The 23,602-nt window shown below is 38.9% G+C and overlaps 1 protein-coding gene across 1 annotated transcript in view; it reads left to right on the forward strand.

Moving 5' to 3' along the window:
• PDXK (pyridoxal kinase) overlaps positions 1–23,602 on the forward strand; it is a 44,373-nt gene that overhangs the window by 12,135 nt on the left and 8,636 nt on the right. Inside the window, exons 2-7 of the mRNA XM_051608635.1 lie at positions 7,492–7,546; positions 14,890–14,994; positions 16,358–16,441; positions 17,947–17,993; positions 20,419–20,504; positions 21,314–21,359. Of these exons, the coding sequence (XP_051464595.1) occupies positions 7,492–7,546; positions 14,890–14,994; positions 16,358–16,441; positions 17,947–17,993; positions 20,419–20,504; positions 21,314–21,359 (423 nt within the window). The remainder of the gene's footprint in view (positions 1–7,491; positions 7,547–14,889; positions 14,995–16,357; positions 16,442–17,946; positions 17,994–20,418; positions 20,505–21,313; positions 21,360–23,602) is intronic.

Genomic DNA, 23,602 nt, shown 5'->3' on the forward strand with positions numbered 1-23,602 from the left:
GGGACTAATTACAAGATTTCTTAAAAATTCCTCATAAATTGTGTATAAGTCTCTGTACCCTGCTTTATGTATGTTTTCCATAATGTGCTTCCATTAACTTTTTAAAATTAAACACTATGTTTTCTATTGAGTATATAGGAAAGCTTCCATTTTAAAAAAATCAACAGAGACAAACAGAAAAACCCAAAACCAAACAAAAAAAACCCAAAACACAACACATTAATTTGTGGGGTAAAACAAGGGTATTTTGTGTCTGTTGCAGTTGTTGCAGTGGGTGGCATGGTCTCAGAACTGAAAAACAAAGTACAGGATCACACATATACAGTACTGCAGAGATCATGGCAGCACACAGATAGAGGACAAATAATACATATAATTGATTCTGTTCTGCATAAATTCCTTAAGCTCTTCTTTGGTGGCAGGAAGGGAGGGACCTATGTTTGTTTCTAGCTGTATTCTTACTGTGTATGTGAAGAACAGGACACTGGATCTTTACATGTGGGTTCAAGTGTTATTACTAGTTTAAGCACAATGCTTTGTAGAGTGGTGGTCTTCTTTCCTTTGTCACTGTTCACTGATAATACAGTTCCGAATGAACTAACACCTGTACAGTTCACAGGGCTCTATGAAGGCTTTTATTTTTAATACTTTAAGGAGATTAATATGCAGCATTTGAAACAGCATTTAGTTTTTACAACTCCTGCCACTGAAATCTGTAGTAGTGTTGTATTTAAGATAGCAGGGTGGTAGACCATGTTCTCCAGATGCCTGCCTTCTGCTTCCTTAAATGAATGCCAAAATGGTTAGAAAGGGTTTGGAAATAGGAAATGATCAGGAGGTCAGACTGTAATGATCTTGTTGTGCTTTAGAACTTGCATATCTTGATCCAAAAATGCAATTAGCTGAGAAATCCTTCAGTAGCAGTAACTGCTCGTTTTTTACCAGGAGGATGAGTGCACACACTAAAAGGTTTGAGGGTAACAGTTCCTTGCTTCTCAGACTCTTTGCAAGGACATATTTTCTCTGCAGAGACAATCTCTCTAAACTCAGGCAAGAGATTTTAGCAGAGCATAGGTCAATACAATAAAGACAAGCCTGACTGCCACTTCGGAGTTGAAAGCAGTGACATCTGCCTGGGTTTCATGACTTTTTGAATCGTTCCTAGGCAGCACAATTTAGTAATTGAGTAGGGAAGCAGCTGAAATTAGTAGTTGTTTCTGAAAATATAGCATGTTGATCTTGCCCAGCAGAGGAAAACAAATCAGTAGCACAGTTGAGTTTGCATACCTGAATCCTTGATTTGGAGTTCTGTGCATAATTTAGTATGCTGCTTTTTTAAGGCTCTATCTAGATGGTTTTGACTCACTTATCTAGTCTGTGTTGACCTTCTCACTATTCTTAATATCTACTGCTACTTTGCTGCAACTCATCAGTCTGTTACCATCTATTGGCATAAAGGACAGGACATACCTGGCTAGGATGGTTCATCTTTTAAATATTTATTGGAACAGAGTAATCCTTTTTTATAAACTTAACTTATGAAGTGAGTATCTAGCTACAAAGCAGAAGAGTTGAAGTGCAAGAAAGTTAAGTGTTATAATACAGTGGGGGCAACTAGATGCATTAAGGTCAAACCCTCCTTTCAAAAGTGTAGTCTCAAAGGTTCTTTTCTCCTGGTTAGCAGAATCTTGTTCCTACTTTCTTAGCCAGTGCCCCTTTCTTGTCAAACTGCATTTCCCTTGGAGATAAACTTACCTTTTAGAGATGTGAACAAACTATATAGTGATATTTTCACCTGTGGCACATTGGTAGCTCAGATCTGGATGAGAAGCTCTAATTATGCATACAAGAAATGGAGTATCTAGTGTTCCCAGTAAAAGAATTTATGAATTGCTGGCTGAACTAGGATTTACAACTTCAACCTCTGATATCTTCCCTGTATTTGTTTGGTTTGTGGAGTCGGGAAAAATTGTTTTGATACATTCTGCTATGGTAAAGCTACCATTTTCTGGAATTAAGAACTTAGAAGGAACTGCAAAGTTCACATGGAGGTCTCAGCTTTGATGAAATGTAGATAGCAACCTGTGAATATCTCTCAAGGGACACAGACACTATGGAAGAAATGTATGCAGATTGCAAAGTCTGCTTTTCTACACTGTTGGTTTTTTGCTGTTGTTGTGTTGTGTTTTTTTTCTTACACTGCTTTTTTTCTTTCTCCCCCCGGCCACCTTTCACACTTTCATTCATTTTTCCAGATTTTTCCTCTAACTTGAGCTGCAGTGCTGCCTTGGGATTTTAGTTTCAAACCTTAAAATGAAATGCCACTAGAGGCCTAAAAAGAGGGAAATATGTACTGGCCATGGTGCAGAATAGAGAGGTATTTTAAATTGAATTTCATTCTTGCAGAACTAGCTTATTGTTCTGTAAGGTTATCTAAATTAAGTACAAACTAAAGAATTCTAGTTAAATTGGTCCAATGGTCAACAGCAAAGGGGATACTATCTTTACTGAAAAAATGGGTATAGTTACTAGTGTAAACATAAACCCAGAACTTTAGGATGGGTAGCTGGTGATGACATTTTGTGTGATTTTACAAGTGGAGTTCTACAGTGGAAAAGCTGAGCTTTTTGTTTGTAGCAGTATCACTGAATGATAGAGTCACTCAGGCTGGAAGGGACCTCAGGAGGTCCCCAGTCCAGCCTCCTGCGCCAAGCTGGGTCAGCACTAAGTTCAGACTAGGTTGCTCAGGATTTTGTCCTCTTGGGTCCTGAAAACTTCCAAGGACAGTGATTCCACAGCATCTTGGTATTTCTCAGCCTTCCCTAAACCTCTTTTTCTCTAAATATGTAATATAATACATCGGAAATCTTAGGCTATGTTTGTTTGTAATGTCTAGTATCCAGGAAAGTAATAAAAGAAGTTGGGTTCAGAAGTTCATGTAATTCCAGTGACAGTTTTTCTCACACACTTTAGAGATCTAAGTTATTTATCTCCTTTCCTTCCCCCCCCCAACTGAATACAAGCAAGAAAAAATGAGAACTTTTTGAGTACTATGAAGTGATACTATTGAAAATTTACTTTTTTCCTCTGCAGAAGCATAGCAAAGCTGCAGTACAAATTTTAAACGGAACCAGTTCAGTAACAGCTTTTCACATTTCTCTAAGTGCTTATCAGAGTAAATAAAAGTATTAAGTAAGGGTTTATATTAGTATTTACTCTGTGGCAGAGCTTATCTTTGAAATGAACAGTTTTCCATCTGAAGTGGTGTTATCAATCAAATACCAAATACAATTAGGAGGTAAAAACTATTACTTGTATTTGTCTCCAGACCATTGTGCATAATGTAAATTACACAAATATAAACATGAAGCTTAGCAATCATTAAAACTCAGTTTGAGATGTTGCATTTGTTTCAGAATCTTCCTGTTAATTTCTCTGTTGCTATAATCACAATTGTCCATAATGTGGAATGGTTTAGTTTCTCTTGTTTTACAATGCCACCCTTCACATAAGAGGCACAACTTAGGCTGTTCTCTTGAAGGAAACGTATGCTTGCAATCTTCTATTTCTAACAATCTTAGGTGCTAGATTTTTGAGGTGAAGAAATAGCATGTTTCATTCTATGTATGACTGAAATGCTTTCTGCAAGAAGGAAGAAGAAAGACTTAATTTTAAAAAAGCTCTAATTAATGAGTTCACACAGTGACAAAGCCCAAAAGGTTGCATTTTTAGAAGTGAACCAGAACTAAGATCTAGGTATATATGTAGATCCTGTATAACTCAAGGCATTTTCTGACTGTCTAGGTCTTTAGGTTGTTCTACGTAGCAGGTTGATATGCAGAGACTTTCAGGAAGCAAAGGGAAAGTGGTGCATCAGGGAGTATAAGGTGAAGCTGTCAGTATCTCAGTAAAAACCTTTGTCAGGCAGGTGGACCTGGCAAAGTGCTACTTGTGCCTTCTGCTGTATTTTTGAGCAAAGCATTGTGATAACTGTGTACTTCAGTGAACTGTGACAAGCCATTACCAGCTTGAATTTGTCCTCTGTTGACTGAACCCCACAAAATTACTGTATAGATCTCATTTCATATTTATTTACCATTTGACATTCAGACTTTGCTGCATTACGGCATTTTGGTTGCTCATGAAGTAAGGAAAGGTGTTGACAACTGAACTGGTGCCTATTTATGTATTTGCTTCAGAAACATGAAGAGGTTTGTTTCTGTATGTAGGAAAAACAACAGTAACTGAAATTGATTGAATTTAAATCAATTAATTAAAATAATTTAAATGTGTTTCATATTAACAAGCAAGAAAATTAATAAATAATTGACTTTAATGCTGTGTTGAATTTGTGGTTTCTAGTAATTTTCTAGAGGAAATTTTGATTCTTACTGTTTTATAATGTTGAAAAAATTGTTGATATCCAGCTAAATGCATGATTTTGTGTACAAATATGACAGACTTTTAAAAAAAATTATTTATCTGATTTCATATGCTTGCTCTGATCTCAGTTTTCTAGGTCCATACATGTGAAAATACTGTATTTCTAATTGGGTAGTTAAATTTCACTTAAAATTTACTTAACCTCAGCTTTGGGTAGAACTTTTTAATTAATTAAAATACCTCATAATCAGTGCTTTTAGTTAGGTCTGCCCAAGAAATTAAAAATATGGGTATATATTAAAAAGATTTAACAAGACTGTTGGTACTGGTTTTTAGTCGTTGGTTGAGGGAAGGAGATAACATTTCCTTATCCACTTAAAATGATCAAGTTGTTGATTTTGGTTTGTGTTGTTCATTTTAAGACACAGTTTCCTCTGCAGCCATGGAAGAGATGATTGCTGTCAAAAGCTGCTTTTTTGCACTTTTGTGTACACTGTTTTCAGGTCATCTGATGACTAAATTCCTTGAGACTTCAGTTTGCCTTGGTAGCAAACACATACTGGCTTAACTTGACTTCATAATTATTATTTATTATTATAATACTTTATACTAAGTCTAGACCTCAACATTTTAAACTTCCATTTTAAAGGTAGTACTAATTATGTTTTCTAATTATAATTTGTTTTTTAAATGACATTTTATGCCTTTTAACTACTCTCTGTTTTGATAATAATATTTGTAAAGGGAACTTCCTTGTAGCAGAGTAACCATAGTTTATTTTGAGGGTTGAATCAGAAGTAGAGAATTGCGTAATTAGGTAATTAGGTATGTTAGATTATAGTAATGTGCATTGATTCAAAGGATAACTTTAGGGCAGATTAGTAACTATGACGGAGTAGACTAACACCAGTAAGTGATCGTTATGGAGACTTTTTAGCTTGTTTTGCACTAATGAGCAAAGTGAAAATATTGAGCTCCTTTGCTAAATTTGATCTGTGACTTTTCCTTAATTATTCAAAATCACTTTCTTGAACTATCTTTTGCGAAGTGTTCAGCTCAGCTAACCTTGAGACATAGCTGTGTCCAAAAGAGCTGGCCTCCCTTCTGCTGTTTGAAGCAGGTTGACTGGCCAAAGCAAACAAAAAAATCCCTAATCCTACAGAAAAGCTTGTTGAGAAATCAAATAATAGCTAGTGCTGTTGGAGTCAGTGAAGAAGGACTGCTCTTTCTTGTGATCCCCAGCTCGTATAGGGCCTGTTTATCCATGTTATGGAGCAGCATTTCCTACAAACAGTTGTGTGTTCTTCTTACCTAAAGCACTAAGTGTAAACCTGATTAGTAACTAAATCCTAGTAGTTGTGTTTGATAGAGTCAAGTGTTAAACAGTTGGAGAGACGTGTTCTAAATATTGTGCAGAAGTTGACTAATTCACAATTGTTATCAAGCTGTTAGAAGTTCTTATTACCTTTACAGGTCTCCTCATTATAGGAAAGGGATTTGCATATGGGATGACAGCCTGCTTGGAGGCAGTATTCTCATTTATTTCTTTTAAGAGCATGTGCATACATCAAGGTTGAGGTCATAATGTTATTGTCATGTTCTCACACCTTTAACTCCTGGGTCTTAAAATAAAATCCACCAAGGTGAAACAAGACACAGGTCATAGTAGAAGCTGAGGTTAATTTTCACTTGATCAGACACAGATAACCCACCATTCTGCCTTGTAATTAATGTAAGATTACTTTGCTTTCTGGTTAGGGATGAACAGAAATCTTTATTATATATTGAAAGAAGTGACTTATTCTGTGAAGACTTGTGTGGGCTCTGAGCTGTGAAAGGACAGAAATGCAGCGCCTGCAGGCAGAAGGAACTACCCACTGCAGCAAGTACCTCCATCTTGTAGCAGCCCAGGGTTTGAAATAAGGGGTTTATCATTTAATTACTTTCATGTGCAAGATGAAGTACATGCACAGGGAAAACCTAATGTCTGGCACCAAACACCCAGAGATTTTTAGTATCTATGAAGGGGTTGCCTTCGTGATAAAAAGGGAGAAGCGTGTGTCTTGGTGAAAAGCGTGACTGGCAAAAGCCCCGTTTGTTCACTCCCCCCTCCTCAGCAAATTGCCTGAATGTGGATCATAAACAGCGATGCATCATTACTATTATCTCCTGGTATGACTCACTGAGCCATATATATAGCAGCTCATCTTGAGGAGAGTTCTTAGAATGTGGAAACAGATATTAATTGTCAGGCTGTTATGTCACTGTTGCATTAGACTTTCTTTCATGGCAGATAAAAATGTCTAAAAATGGCTTGAACAGCAATGCAAGCCTGTATCAAGCACTTATTGTCAGGTTAAAAACCTTAATTAATTTTTTCCTGATTCAATGCTCATGTTTTCATAGTATTTATCTCTTTTTCGGTAACAAGGATGTGGTTGTTGATTGCAGTAGCAAATTCTTGGATATTTCAATATTTGGATTGTTGGTAATGCAAGGTAGCAGGTGGCTTTTGGAGCATGCTTTAAGCTTTTATTACTTTGTGTTTTTAAGAGCTCTCTCCCTTTGATTGCTTAATCATGGCTCAAATAAATTCTTTGTAATTTCTTTCTATTCTCTTTTAGTTGTAAGGAAACTGCTTGTAATGTCGAAGGATGGCTAATAATGTTCATCCCTTTTAAAATTCTTCTGTCCTTTTGGAAAGATTAGCTTTCTGGAATACTAACAGCATCCTCCCTCACTATTTCACGTTAATTTAGTACCTTGAAATTTAGACTGCTTTTCTTGACATGGAAGATGAAAACAAGGCTTTCTTCAGGGCTTCAGTCATTGCTGCTTGGCCAGCTTCTCTGTTCTTATCTCCAAATGAACTTTACCCTGAGGATCCAAAGCTCTGTTTTTCTGGTGCTGTTGCCAGTGTCACTTCTGTTCCATGTCTGGAGATGAACTGTCTGTTTGTTTATGTTGGCTTAGCTTTCAGTTTAAAACAGCTCTCAAGATTTTTAAACATGCACTAGGAAATAAGAATGCTTTCTTGTGTTTTGTGATCCTCATAGCTTATTAACAAAGGTGTGTTAGTAAAATAAGTGTTTCTGTGTTCTGTTCCAGGTTTTGGGATTTGAAGTTGATACGGTGAACTCTGTCCAGTTTTCAAACCACACAGGTAAAAATCTTACATGTGTCTTCAGATACCACTGCACAGTCACTCAGATCTACTCAACATGTGACCTACCTCATCCCAAGTTAGGGGAAAGGAGATTGGTTTTACATTTTCACTCACATTTTCAGGATAGAGGAGAGAAATGTAATTTTCATGTTTTATTTCAAGTCACATAGAAGTCTGGATTTGGGATTAGGTTGTGATATGATGTGGTAATGTCCTGTTTTGCTACTTGAGCGTGAGTTTATTTTGTTAGGCAGTAATCTAATTAACTCAGTCAGTGAAGTGACACAAATACAGCCATCTACACAGTCAGTCCTGTGAATGGGGGAGTCTTCAGTGCTGTTCCTCTGTGTTATGGCCCTGTGATACTCATAATCATGTTACCAGCCCAAACATCAGAAGAATACTGAGCTAGACTCAGTGTTTTCTCTCTTTATGGGTGTACCTAGATGGCTAGCAAATATCCTGAAATTACATTCTGGAGGGAGAGAGGGGGTGGAATGTTAATACTTTTGAGTCTATTTTTACTTAGGTTCTAAGCCTAAACATGATGCACTTACATAATACTTTGAGTTCCTAACACTCACAGTGCTAGAGTATTTTATTTTTTAAAAGAAAGATGAAATATATGTTTATTTTAGCAATACCTTTTATCCATAAAGGACCTCCAAGGGCCTTGCTGGTTTTGGATCAAGAGAAATACGTCTGCTCTTATGGTGGTGGCAGGTTGTTTGAGGAGAGGTCTACTCTAGATAAAGAATTTCTAAGAATGTCTTAAAAAAAGAATTCAGAAACAGATTCTGACTTTAACATCTTGGAAAAGAGCAGAAATTGTTTCTGAAAAACTCGCTAACTAAATAAGTGACGGAAGTTGAAATACTTTACTAATATCTCACAGATACAGATCTATTAATAAACTACTAAGTTTTTAAAATAGGGTAGCCCAGGAAGCCTCTGCCCTCTTACTGTGTTGAGATCTGTGCAGCTTTCAAAAGGTTGTATGATATTCCTATCATGGAAGGAATTTAGTGTCACCCTGTGAAGGAGTGAATGTTTTAAAGGTAGCTAGAAAGCTATCTCTGCTTGTTGAGGGAAGGCAGAAAGAGGTAATAATTAAACAAGGGGTGGGGGTCTTTCCTGGCTCAGGCAAAAAGCTGCTTATTTTACTTGTAACCTTTGGCTCAGTCCAAAGTTTCTCTCATTTTTTTTTAAAGAGATGTTTATCTGTGACTTATGGGTTGTTTTTAGACTCGTTTTAGAGTTTGGAAATTTTTTGTATTGTTTAGTTATTGATCGCTGGGTAAAACTGTTGTAATTTTACAGAAATTAAGCAATTTTTTCACATGAAATAACTCGGCACTCAAGATGGATGAGCACCTGTCGTTTGTTGGCTTTCAGTTTCAAGATTAAATCAGCTTTATAGGGCATTAAATGAGCTTAATAGAGGTGTTATTGGACCATAAACGGAATGTGTCTGAAGGTAGGAAAATTACATTACCAATAGGATGACCAGGTTTTTAAAACATAAAAGAAGGAAGATTTTTTTATTTTTTTTTAATAGTATCCCAGCTGGAGAAACATTACCAGTGCTTCCTTCAAGGTTTGGCAGATGATGAAGATAGTATAAGGAACAACAAATTAGTGGTTTGTTTTTTGTTGTTTGGGTTTTTTTCCCCTAAGAAGGCCTAAATGAACATTCCAAAACAAAAAACGTCTCCAAGATGTTTAAAATATTTAGAACTTTTGGACTGTTTTGTCTCCTGGTATTCAGGATTTTTTCTGTAATCTTTATTATCTTAGTAAATGTGTTAAAAATTGAAAAGGTTGCTGCACAACCTCATGACTTTGGAAAGAGGAGCTTTCAGGAAAAAAAATATCAAAATATGGTTAGTGTTTGGATTTACCAAGAGTGTGTAAAAGGAGATTATATTTAAAAGTCTTGGTCATTTGTCTGAAAGAGGAAAGAATGGAAAAGACAGGGCTTATAGTCCCTTTTATGGCAGGTCTAGTTGTCTAACGCTGCAGTTTTTCCATTAAGCCCTTTCTACCCTTTCTTAAATCAAAGGAAGATTCTAAGCCCAGTGGCTTTGCACCTCCTCTTTGAGAGCAGTGTGTAAGAAGATGTGGTGTCCTCATATGAGGACTTTTCCAAGTCATGAACATTTATGCATGTCTGCACACAAACTAGTACCTGCAAATCAATGTATATGCTGTCTGTGCCACTGCAGGACTTACTGAACAGCAACTGCCTTGCTGGGCTGTGGCTTGTGTCTGGAGCAGTGCCACAATACATGGGAATCCTGCTGGATGAACTGACAAAGATGACTTGGTTTTCCTACAAGAACAAGATCTTGTGAGAAACCTTTCTGTGGTCAGCATAAAAGCTGTAGTGTTTCAGAATCTGAACTGCAGTTTCTAGAAGAGTGTGACACATCAAAAGGGTCACAGGTAGCAAAGTGTTTTGAACGTGGGATTCTTTCTTTTCCCATCCTTGTCTTTAAACCTGGTCTTGTCAGCAAAAGATAAAATGCAGAGAGAATTCATTACTAACACAGGCTTTTTTTGGTGAATCTTTTTTTTTTGTCCTGTCTTTAAATTAGCAACATGTCACAAGGCATATTTCTGCTGACTCCTGCTCAGAAAATTCAACATTCTTTAGTCTCTGATAATCCTGAAATTCGGAAAATGTGCTTAAAATCAGTCCCCCTTGGAGAATAGTTTGACATGTTGCTTGGTGAGGAACTTTTATGATTAGAGTGACTCACCCTTGAATAGCATCAGGCTTCATGTACAAATAAAAAAGCTGTCATACAAACTACAACAATTCTGTGCTTTTAATTCTGTTTTATTGTATTGTTTGCAGAAGCATCTCATTGTCTGATGTGCAAAAATAAAAATCTAGGGGGTTTTAATTATATTATTGAACATTTGGGGTGCATTTTTAGTTCTTTGTTGATTTGCATTTTTGTTTTTAATTGGTAGTTAATGATAAGCATATCATGTGCTTACTTTGCCATCCAAATCCTACCTTTGAAACCACTCCAGAACAAATACCCTGTTTTTTCAAACTTCCACTTAGTGGATGTGTAGTGGGTGGTTGGGTTGGCTGGTAGGCCTAATACATGAGAAATTATGGCTAGGTCTCACTGATGGGATTCTTCACAGTTTACCACATGGATGCAGTCATTCACACCTGTGTAGCGTGGAACAAAAGGAGAAGATCTCCAATCCTGCCTAACACTGGTAGTATTTTACTCCCACACTGACCAGCTTTAAAAAACACAGTGGAGAACTTGGATTGTATTTCTGGTTTTGTTGAAGGTCTCCTGATAACTGAAGATTAAGCCATTTGTTTAGACCAGGTTGGTTGTCAGAGTTTGCATGTGAATTTTGTGGCACAGCTGGGACCAGATTACCTGCCTGTTACATGCCTTAAACACTAGGCTTTTCTTCCTTTTTCCCACGTGAAGTACTTGGTTACTGAAAACACTTGGAACAGTTTTGCAGGGAGCACCACAGGAGGAACTCAAACCTCAGAATAGACTGTTCTTGGCTGGAAAACAAAGAAATCTTACATGCCTTGTTATACTTAAATGGTAACTTGTTTTTTGGTTTTTTTCTGGTATGCCTGGGATTTTTATTCTTTTTCCCTTGTTTCTGGAAGTAAGAGACTTATAAATAGATTTCAAAGGAGAAAAAAATGTACCAGTGGAGGAAGGCAAAAAAAGTATGTAAATGCATCTTAGATGCAGTATTAGCTGCCTCTCTTGGTTGCAGATTTTTTTCTTAATTTTCATGTAGGTGAACCAAGACATTTTCTTAGAGACTAATGAATGTTTATCAGAGGGTTAAGTGACAAGAGGCACCGTATCTAACCTGTCTTTCATTCCCTTATCTACTTAAAAGCAAATATGTAACATTTAATTGCAATAAAAGGCCATAACACAGATATGCAGAAGGGGTATAAAGGTGTTTAAATGTTTATGTTCATCTACGTGTTTATTACTGTCCTGGGAGCCTAATGCAGTCCTGTCTCAGTCACATGCAGTTTTGGAGAGCTGTATCATGATTTGCAATGTTCTCCTCTCTCAGTCTGGTGCTGAGGGGAGTTACTCAGAGGTCTTTTAACTAAAACAAGGAGGACTCATCTTCTTCTACTGTGGAAGATACAAGCCAAGATCTCACCTTAATATCCAAAATAAGAGAGTAATAATTTGTTTTGGCTCCTGTGACTAACCAGCTCCATGGTCTCCGAATGGCATTCAGTTGTTTTGCCAAGTACAAACTTGAAACTCAGTTTAGTTTTCTTGGCTGTGGTTTTTGTACAGTTTGTGCAAATAGCCAAGTACTGTGAGACTTTGAACTTCTGTGTTGTTGAGTGGAAATACAACTGCAGTGTAGAGGTTATAGTAAGTTAAATAGAAAGTTTTCACTTTTCTCTTGCTATGTTTCCCAGATACTGATGTTTAGTGGTGTAGGCATAGGAATAACATTTCTGGGACACTGCCTTTCTTTTAGATCTTGCAAGCCAGCTCTGGGTCTTCAAATGTGCTCACTGCCAGCCAAATTCATATGTTGAGCTGAGGAAGTCAGCGATTCCTCATTATCATCCTTAACTCCAGCCACTTTCCCTAAAGCCGATTTGATCTCAGTTGTTTAAACTTGGTGTTGGCATTCCTAGCTATGGGTTCAAGACTATGCAGTAGTTTTTTGACCACACAGTATCTATCTGGATTTTTTGCCTCTCCTCTTTCAAGATCATCCCTCTTCCTGTTCTTGGGACCCTAAGGTATCCATCCTTCAGTTAGTTAAACCCTTTTTGAACATGAGTAACTAGCTTTTTCTTCTCTTCTACAGAAGCTACCTTTTGATTGTATGTGCCACTAACGGAATAGGATAGATGTAGGGTTGTGGGATTTGTCCCTTGTTCATCATGTTACATGAAGTTACCTTGGGGAAAGGGCTTAGGGTGGTTTCCATGTTCTTCACCAGTTTTTTGTTTCTGCATACTCAAACATAGTTCAGCTCCCAGTGAAGCAACAGTTCTCTGCAGATCCAGTGAAGTCATTGCCCTTTTTCTTCTGTCTGAATAGCTGGGGCTTCCCTGAGAGCGTCCCTAGTGTGTTTTTTTTTTTCTCCCACTATCATGTCTTTAGACTTTAGGTGGTGTTATATGTGTTACCTGGTGGTAGAAAGGATACTCTAGTTACCCTTGGAAGTCACTGCTACAGAGTTCAGACAATGTCCCTGCCTCATGTGGATAATTTAACAATTCCTGAGCTAAGCTGGGCGGCTACCTAACGTTTTGTTTAGGTATTTTTTTCTCTCCATCAGTGGAGGAACAGTATGACATGGGCCCTGTGCATTGTCTGTTTAAAACAGCTTGACATAGGGAGATGAACTTTTAATTAGGTAGACCCTGCACATTCACAAATTATAGGAATGGCTCCCAGGTGTATCTAGGTTGTCTGGACAGTCTATCAGTTATTTTTATGGCTGTGTGTAAGATTATTGATCCCCCACTTTGCCAGCTGATCTTCACTGTGGCTGAAAACTGCGCTTGGTTTCATTGATGGGCACAATGGAATAAAAAGGACTTTGTTGTGTCCCTGTATGGGCTGCCTTTGCAGTGCTAATAGAAGTAGAGGTTTGAGGAAGAGGGGAGGGCAGATTATTTCACCCTGAAGCTGCAGATGGGACAGAGCAAACGTCTGCACTGTGTTAAATAAACTGAATACTTGAGTCAGTTGTCATCAAGGGTTCCTCATTATACTTGGGGCTAGACATGTGCTTAGGTGTTAGGTGTTGCTGCTTTGAGTACTGCTGTGTTCTGGAGTGGAACTAAAACACTGGAATCCCTCACCTTGTCTCTTTCTTCACAGAGACTTTTTTAAAAAGCATTTGCTAGGGAGGGGATCATGGTGGCTGATGTGAGTCAGTCCCCCAGCCAGCTGGCAGCTAGTCGTGTTTTAGAGCCTAGGCCTTTGTGAGCTGAGGAGAACAAAATGATCCATCTGCTCAACCTCCTGTGGGTGTATTTGCATGTAAAAGAAGGAAAACTGAAAAATGTGCTTATCCTAGGCTCTAGGCACCTTTTGGCAGTTACTCTAATAATGCAGTTTAGAGTGATAATCAAAGCCAACAGTTTTTATCACAGAATTTTCTAACTCCAAGAGCAGAAATTAAAACAAACAAAATACCATTTTCTTTACAAGGGTGTAGTGTGAAAGAAGGTACCCCATGTAACATTTCACTTTTCCTAATTCCAGTTAATAAAAGATAAGCTTTTTAACAAACTCAGCATTTATGGAGGTTGGGAGAGTTAAATTGTGGGTTCTTTGTCCAATATCCTGGAGGAAACCCCATTCTTATATAAACAGAAGTGAAAGCTGCTGTCTAGATGAGCAAGCTTTAATGGAAAGCTGCAAGGTACATTTACATTTTTCAACAAATGTTTAGTCCGTTAAGGAAGACTTTTTTTTTTTTTTCTTCCCTTGAAATTGACTACCGTGGAGCTTGGTCCGTTGTTTCCTGAAATCGGTTCAGCATCTCCCAAGTAACTTAATCTTTCATCCACTTCTCAGCCAAGAATATCAGCTTGTAATTCTTAGAAATCATTCAAGAATAAGAGTGTATGGATATTATTTGTCTGTTTATAGTGTCTTTGTGATACTCATTTGCCTCCCCCAGTATCCTCAGCATTAAAATTGTGCTATTTTTGGAAGAAAATCTGTCAGATGACATTGTAAGTTCAAAAAGCATCCATGGCAATGTTCTGCTGGGATCACTATTTGTTACATGCAGGTCCCAGGTCCCAGTGAACACCATATCTGATGGGTGAAGCAGCACTGCATCCCTGTGTCCAGACAGATCCACAAGCTTGTTTAAGCTCGTCATCTACCTGTCAACCTTTTTTTTTTTTTTTTCTTCTTAGTATAAAATAAGTAGAATAGATTATACTGACACCCTCCTCCAGTGAAGTCTAAAACATATGTTTGTCCCCCTCCACACAGGAGAGGTACAGTTGTATAGACTCCATAGGAAAACGTGCAGCAGCTTGGCTGTTCTCTGCTCGATTTGCTGTTAAATGGACAGTCTCAAACTCCATTGTAGTCACTCTAGCTCCTTTGAGAAGCACAGATGCTAAGAAAAAGTTGAGAGTGTTAACTTTCTGCTGACAGCAGCTTTCATTAAGCAACAGCAGGCAACAGTATTTTACAGAAGAGGAGGTGGAAATGCTTCCTGGTGTTAGTATCTGATACAATCCCTTCAAGTGTATAATCTGTGTGATCCTAAATGGAAACATCTAACTCCTGAAAAATTATCTGGCATTTATTTTGCAGGTTATTCCCACTGGAAGGGTCAGGTGTTAAATTCAAATGAGCTTCATGAACTGTATGAAGGACTTAAGCTGAACAAGGTCAACCGGTATGATTATGTACTCACAGGTAAGGAGAGCTTGTTCATTGGAGTTCCCAGAAGTTAAAACAAAAGTAAAGCTATAAACCATATCCCTCATGATTCCAAACCAAGCAATTACATTTTTCCTCCTGTAATTTCATCTGTATATTATAGTTGCAACTGCTCATGCCATTTAGTTTCAAACAGCCAGAGTTCTCCAGCCTGAATACTATAATTGGATGGGTAAGCAGAGCCCCCTGTGTGGTTTACAGACTTGTACAGGCCAGTCATGTACAGGCTTAATTAATGTTTTGGGAGTGCCTCTACTGAAAAAAAGGATGAGGATGGCAGAGTATTATTTTAAAATGTATTATGAAGACATGAGTTTAACCCTTTCTCCCAAATCAGCAGTACTGGCACTCTGCAGTACCATAGCATGATTTTATACACAGTTGTCTGTCCTTGATTTTTTTACTCCACCTTTAAGGAGCAGTGCTTTGGATACAGCGCAAAGTGTAAGCAGGGTTGGATTTTGGTTTTGACTCTGCTGTATCTCTCGAATTTTTGCCTTTGTTACTATGTAGTTCCTTTGAGTGGATACAGTTCTACAGGACATAATGACTGTGCAGTGTTTTCCTTTGCTTGCTGCTAGGTGTAAAGTGTTTAGAAATATAGGCAAAGAGAACTTCTCACAGAATGCTTTCTAGAACAGAGAGATTCTGTGTGCAGTTTTTATTAAAAACTGGTTCTCATCCAGTTCCTGCCTCTCAAATATAGATTACTGATCAGGTTTCACCTCGGTAAGAGCTATGCATCTGGTTTAGATTACAGTGTCAGTTTTTTATAGCAGTTAATGTCTTAAGGTAAGCAGAAATCTGTTGCCAGATTTGAGTGATTTCATGGCTTTTGCATGTAGGAAAGTGCTTTAAAGACAGGGAAGACTGGAAACTCTAAGTGTATTGATTATAATCCCAAAGCAGTCATTCTGGCTTGAAGGGTGTGGCATGTCTGAAGAGTTATTTTCCTTCCTTTTTCAGCGAAATAGCTCTAAAGTAACGGAGACTAAACAGAAAGTGGACTCAACTAAGGTTAAGGAAATTAATTTCAGGATAAATGGGTTCTTTGTGATTGGGAAATAGAGAAACACCCTTTCTATCCTTGAAAGAAGTCACAAACTTCATGTAATAACATACTTAGCAAATGGATTTTTCAGGTTGTGTTTGTAGTTGTGCAAGCACTGTCTGAGTTTGTCTTGCAGCTATTATTCCTGAATGAAATATTAACATGCCTTTGTTTTAAGAATGCATTGTTCAAAAGAATGAGAAGTATGTAACATTTCTATAAAAAAATAGTAATACCAAAAAAAAAGTTAATGAAAATAGACTTCATAAGTGGCTTTTTTGCCCATAGGGTATACAAGAGACACATCATTTCTTGCAATGGTGGTGGATATTATCAAGGAGTTGAAGCAACAGAATTCTAACCTAGTATATGGTAAGGATATGTATTATAATTCTTTCTACTTTGTCATTGTATATACCCATCATTTTCATGTTTTAGGATGAAAACGCTGGTCCGATGTTACTCAGCATTTCAAAACAGCTTTGTGTTCTGATCTGGATGGGACCAGTTGATCGTTTAGCTAAGGTTTTTTTTTCAGTGTGGAGGGAGTTGTTTTTTTATCTTTCTGATTTTATGCCTTTCAGTATGTTTCTTGCATTATCCTGTCCAGTGGTGTGTGTGTCTTGAGAACTGATAGCTTGTATCAAAATAAAGGCTTGTAAAATCCCAGCCAGCTGCTGTTGTTTGTAGTTCAGAGGCATAGGCTGAAAGTGCTGATAATTGCAGTGTCTCCTTGATTTCCAAGTCAGTCAAAAGCAAGATATACTCTCCCATATTGCCCTGCCATGGTCTCATGTTACACCTCAGTAAGTGTCTTACTGTGCCTTACGGGCTTCATAATTTTGCTTAAATTCCAAGGCTATTTAAACTCTGTCTTCTGCTAATATTACCTGGAAGCACTCAAAGATAACAGACTCTAGCAACTGTTGTCATTAATGTGTCACATCAGGCTTAAACCTGAGAAAAAAGATTCTCCTTTTTCCTTTATGACACTCTTGAGCGTTTTAGGACTTTTGATCATAACCCCTATATGCTAGAACTGAGAACAGGAAGGAAGTGGTCAGATAGTGAGAATACAGCTGGGCTTCTAAGATCCTTTATATTTAATAAATAGATTGTAATTTAAAGAAAATACTTTTAAACGTAGAACAAGTTACCCTCTCTTTACTCATAGTAACTTTCTTATATACTGATTGGACATTGATTTGATACCTTCAGATTTGTATTTTTTTTACCTTGTTAAAAGCTCTGTTAATACAATGAAAAGTGTTCCTTTTAAAGTACAAGGCTGTTCCCATTCTTGCTTTGAAGCTGGGGCACTTGGAATTTGTTGTTAATACTGCTCATGATTCAGAACCTGTGCCAAATATGTGTTAATATTATTATACCAAGTATGAATTTATGTACTTTGGCATGGATTTTCTTGTTTCATTATAATACACATATTTTTAAAATTTGTACACAGAGCATTTTAGTCTGTACGTTTGGCATGTATCTAACGTAAAAATAGGACTCTCTTCACAGCTCTTAGTTTTACCCTTGTTTCTTCCCCAACATACTGATATTCCATAGTTTTGCATTGGGGAGTGAAAAAGAGGGCTCTGCATTTTCCATAACAAAAGCCCCTTCACTCCCAGCAGTCAGACCCTGTCATCCCCATCACCTTCAGACATAATATAATGGAATCAGGTAGGAAAGACTGACTACAACCCTCTGTTTGCAGCAGGTTGTGTGTTCTCCAAGACCTGAGTGAATATGTGAGCTGTCAAGCGTTCAGTGCTGTTACATAGCCACCACTGCTGTTACCTAAAACATTTCCCTTCCACCAGAGTCTCTAACTGTCCCCCAATTCTAAAGCTAGATTTATTCTATTACAGTATGCGATCCAGTGATGGGTGACAAATGGAATGGAGAAGGCTCTATGGTTAGTATTTACCTGTTTGTTTTCTCTTTATGGTGAATATTTGCTATATAAAGTTTTATTAATTTTTAAATACAAAAATAAAGCTACTTTACACAAGTGTGGCTTTGGATCCCAGCATCAACTAAGTTTGTGCTTGAATTTCCTGCATTTGAATGACCATAGTATCGAGGAAGAATGATGATTGCCTAGCTCTGGGATTATTTCCAACTCTCTGAGTCAATAGGTGGAACACAGACCCTATCTGCAGGAAAATGTCCCCCTGCTCCCCCTTATTGTCTCACTGGAGTTCCCTCATCTTCTGTCAAGAGCTCTGTTCTGGCTTGTAACCTGGCTGGCATTGTCAGAAATCGTGTGAATTGACATACCCCTTGAACCTAAATGAAGATGACTTATTGCATGTATGATCAAACAGCTGCTACACATTGGGCTATGATCAGTGGCAGAAGGGTTCTGTGTGCCAGTACTGCATGCTGACAAAGAAACATTTTTTGATCAAAACTAGTAAATAATTTCAGTAAAAAATGCCATGTGGGAAGACAACAGCAGTAATCATAGAATCATCATAGAATCCTAGGGGTTGGAAGGGACCTCGAAAGATCATCTAGTCCAACCCCCCTGCCAGAGCAGGGTCACCTAGAGTACATCACACAGGAAGGCATCCAGGCGGGTTTTGAATGTCTCCAGCGAAGGAGACTCCACAACCTCTCTGGGCAGCCTGTTCCAGTGCTCTGTCACTCTTACAGTAAAAAAATTTTTCCTGATATTCATCTTAAACCTCCTATGCTCCAACTTGTATCCATTACCCCTTGTCCTATCACTGGTCTTCACTGAAAAAAGCTTAACTCCATCGTCTTGACACTCACCCTTTACATATTTGTAAACATTGATGAGGTCCCCCCTCAGTCTCCTTTTCTCCAAACTAAAGAGACCCAGCTCCCTCAGCCTTTCCTCATAAGGGAGATGTTCCACTCCCTTAATCATCCTTGTGGCTCTGCGCTGGACTCTTTCAAGCACTTCCCTGTCCTTCTTGAACTGAGGGGCCCAGAACTGGACACAATATTCCAGATGTGGCCTCACCAATGCAGAATAGAGGGGGAGGAGAACCTCTCTTGACCTACTAACCACACCCTTTCTAATACACCCCAGGATGCCATTGGCCTTCTTAGCCACAAGGGCACACTGCTGACTCATGGTCATCCTCCTGTCTACCATGACCCCCAGGTCCCTTTCACCTACACTGCTCTCCAGCAGGTCAGCCCCCAACCTGTACTGGTGCATGGCGTTTTTCTTCCCCAAATGCAAAACTCTACACTTGCTCTTGTTAAACTTCATCAGGTTTTTCCCCGCCCAAGTCTCCAGCCTGTCTAAGTCTCTCTGAATGGCAGCACAGCCTTCTGGTGTGTCAGCCACTCCTCCCAGCTTGGTGTCATCAGCAAACTTGCTGAGGGTACATTCTGTGCCCTCATCCAGGTCGTTGATGAAGATATTGAACAACACCGGTCCCAGTACCGACCCCTGGGGGACTCCACTAGTCACAGGCCTCCAACTAGATTCTGCCCCATTGACTACAACTCTCTGACTTCTTCCTTTCAACCAGTTCTTGATCCACCTCACTGCCTGATCATCAAACCCATACTTGATCAACTTATCTACAAGGATGCTGTGGGAGACGGTGTCAAATGCTTTACTGAAATCAAGATAGACCACATCCACTGCTCTACCATCATCTATCCACCTAGTAATTTCCTCATAGAAGGCTATGAGGTTAGTCAAACATGACTTACCCTTGGTAAAACCATGTTGACTGCTCTTGATGACCCCCATCTCCTTGATATGTCTAGAGATAGTGCCAAGGACAAGTTGTTCCATCACCTTTCCAGGGATGGAGGTGAGGCTGACCGGTCTATAGTTACCCGGGTCCTCCTTCTTGCCCTTCTTGTAGACTGGAGTGACATTTGCTATCCTCCAGTCCTCAGGCACCTCTCCAGTTACCCATGACTTACCGAAGATGATGGAGAGTGGACTAGCAATGACCTCCGCCAGCTCCCTCAGCACCCTTGGATGCATTTCATCCTTTGCTGTTTAAGGTAGAGACATGAGAAAAGGCTCTGCATATTGGGACACTGTATTTCCTCATGCTGCTGTGTCACCTTGGTGAGAGGGGACCCAAAAAGTTCTTCATCCAGGCATCACTTCCTTTTTATGTTGCCAGTTTAGGCCTGTCTGCTTAGCGGTGCTTCCTATTGCCTCCAGCAAAGGAAGGGCTGTCAGCTCTACTGTCATCAGCTGGAGGATGCATTGCCACTGCAGTTCCTGCTGCATAACAGTACACTGGGCAGCATGAATGGTAGTTGAGGGAAGGAGAATTGCATTCCCACATCTCGGATGCTGCTGACAACATTCAATACTTTTTCTTCCCCCCTAGTATGTGCCCAAGGATCTGCTCCCAGTCTACAGGGACAAAGTTGTACCTGTTGCTGATATAATTACTCCTAACCAGTTTGAAGCTGAGTAAGTACTTATTTCCTTTTATAGGCAAATAAACTTGGGGATAAAAGCAGGGAAGACTGATACCCTCTCTTTTATGTGTCTCAGCCCGGTGCTGTACGTATGTGGTGGGTTTTGGTTTTTAGCTGTTACTTTCAAGTGATGCCTTCCAGCAAATCTCCAACTGTTCCATATTTAAACAAATTAAAAATCTAGGAGTTATTTGAGGAAAAGATTTTTCTTGTTTTCTCCTGTTTCTCATTTTCATTATTACTTCTTTTTGTCTCCAGAGAGCTGTATCTAGGGCAGGTTAAAAAAATACCTCTTTCCTTCCCCATCCCTACCATTCATAGGAAGATTTTTATTATATGTCAGAATATAAAAACTGGAATAATTGACTCAAACATCTAAAATGAGATTCAGAAAGTAGTATTTCTGTGGCAACATCTCATAGGAATTAAGAATTTTTCTGCCTGTCCTGTCTGTGTAGCTGTGACTCTTTGGTCAGGAGATGCAGTGGTACATCATAGGCTGTCCCCCTAAGGGGAGGGAGCATTTGCATAGGAGATGGAGAGAAATACACTTGCAGGGGCATTTTATGATACAGGGATCTCTACAGAAGGCAAGTTAGGACTGGTGTGAGTCTGCTTCAGAAGCACTGTTTATCTGTGTACATAACTTCTAATGACAGTGATCTGGTATCACAGACCATGTATTTACACATAATTTAAGCCTGCATGGTGCAGTCCAAGCTTTTCTCCTTTCAAAGAGTAAACAATGCAGTCTCCGCCTGGAGAACACGGACTCTTTTAAGATTTCTGTTTCATTCTCAGGTTACTCACGGGCAGGAAGATTCACACAGAGAAAGAAGCTTTAGAGGTAAGTAGGCAAGGGGTAGGATGTCCAAGATCTCTTTCTGTATTCCTGTCTGCAGTGCTGCAGTTTGTCATTTGTCTTTAATATTGAAGTCACTTTGGCCTCTGCCCTTTCTCTCCATTTATCACTAAAGCTTGTGTACTCCAAGCACAAATCACTTTGTGTTCTAGTGACAGACTTATGAAGAAACATCCCAAAAGAACTTCAGATAAAGGCATTACAGTGGTAATGAGTAGATCTCTGTGAGCTTGCTTTCCTGCAGTATGACAAGGGAAGTAGCAGCACACATGACAAGTAACCACACACTGTCAGCTCTGTGGAAATGCACTGGTTGGGGTGAAGACCCCCCGTGACTCTGGGCATTAAAAACCTGCGTGAGTCGCTCCCTCTGCTGTCCGCATGGGAGTCGTGCAGCAGCAAAGCTGAGCGGGGACAGCAGTTTCTCGTTCGCCCATACAGACTGCAAGGGAGAGAGCTTACTAGCCCATTCTTACAAGGGTTGATTGAATACACTCTGAATCTCTTCCTGATAGTGCTTGATAGTGCTTGCTGGTGCTTTGTTTCTTTTCCTTAAATTGACTCAGAGAAGATGAGGCCTGGGTTGCAAAAGGATAGGCTATAAAGACAAGTAACAAGACTGGTTGACGCCTTTGCATCCTTCCTAGTGAAAAACAGACAATTGCACAGCATTGATAGCTACTCTCATCGCCATACAGAGATGATAGGTGGTCTGCAAATACACTGTAGTGAGGTGCAGGGAATTGCCATTTTACACAAAGTGCTAAAAAAAAAGTTGTAGGGTTTGGTAAAATAGGAAAATTATTTTATTGGTGTATTGAAAAGGGCTGAGCTCTTTGTTTTCTTGACTAGTCAAGTGCTTTCATAATGGGCTGATACCATTTCTTCCCGTTTTGTTTTGAACTTCAAAGGGACACAGTCTTCAGACAAACAGCAGCTGCAGTGGCACCCTGGAGAGTAGCTGGGGTCTGTTAGCCCAAACATTTGTTGTTTTATTTTCCCCCAGTGATGTCAAACTACATGTGTTGATTACCATCTCTTCATGGCAGGAAGCAGCTCCAAATATCTCAGCTTTTCCAGTTTGTGCCCCTCTCGCTCCCCCCCAGTTTTACATTTCCACACTGGCCTGGGCAAGGGTGCTGAACTGTGCTTCATGCCACTAGCTGCTAACTACGCCTCATTTCTTCTCTTCTGATCCTCACCAGTGGGACCACAGTCTTGAGAACAACACTGTTAGCTGAGCAGCCATTAGTTTTAGGTTTGCATATTTCAGCTGCACATGCTAAACAATTTTACAAGTTAGTTTTCTGACAGTCTGTCTGACTGATGTGCTAGCTCTTATCTGTGATGACTTTAAAAAAATCTTTTTTAAAGAGATGCTTCCATTCTGAAGTATAATTCCATTTTAAAAATACTTGCTTGCATATTTTAATCTGACTGTCTCCCATGCTGCATGTCATATATAAGTCTATCCTTCTGAATAACAAACCATGCTGGAATTTGTCCCCCCTTGGAGGTGGTAGGAATTCTGGCATCAATTTCTATGGTAACATGCTTTCATTAATTTCTTTAGCAAGGCCTAGTGATGACAGTATAGTCTTCTAACATAAAATTAAGTATGACATAATAACATTGTAGAATGGGCTAAGTCCTACAACTAGAAATACTGGTTATTAGGTTTGTGGTGAATTATGACTGAGAAATGAAAAGGAGTTTAGTACTACTTCACAGATTGATTATGTCAGTATGTGCTGGTGGATTTACTGCTGCTTTAAAACCCAGCTGATGTCTGTGCAAAGAGGTCTGACAGTTGAAGAATCTTGGAGGCTTAGACAAGAAAGAAAATCAACAGATAATTTAAAAATAGCAGAAATAAATTCTTATCATTCAGCTGCCCATGAATCATAGCAAGTCTGAGAGGCTTTTTAGTTAAACTCTTCTGGGAGAATTAATATTTTATCTGTGGTTTTATGCTAAACTTGTTATTGAAGTTGCTCTTTCTTCAGTGAAATCATAGTAACTTCTGTAGCAACCAATTGTGATGTCAGAAGTAGAGTATTAATTAATTTAAGTGAGGAACACAAACAGTGGAAGTGCATCTGCAAAGGTACATAATTTACAGGTATCATTTGGGGTTTGAAACAGAATGAAAAAAGAAGTTTGCAGCAGGCGTAGTTGTGCTTCTGATTTATCTCTTAATTTTTGCTAACTCTTAAAGTAGTAGCTAG

This window comes from Apus apus, chromosome 1, assembly GCF_020740795.1.
Source record: "Apus apus isolate bApuApu2 chromosome 1, bApuApu2.pri.cur, whole genome shotgun sequence".
Taxonomy (NCBI): domain Eukaryota; kingdom Metazoa; phylum Chordata; class Aves; order Apodiformes; family Apodidae; genus Apus; species Apus apus.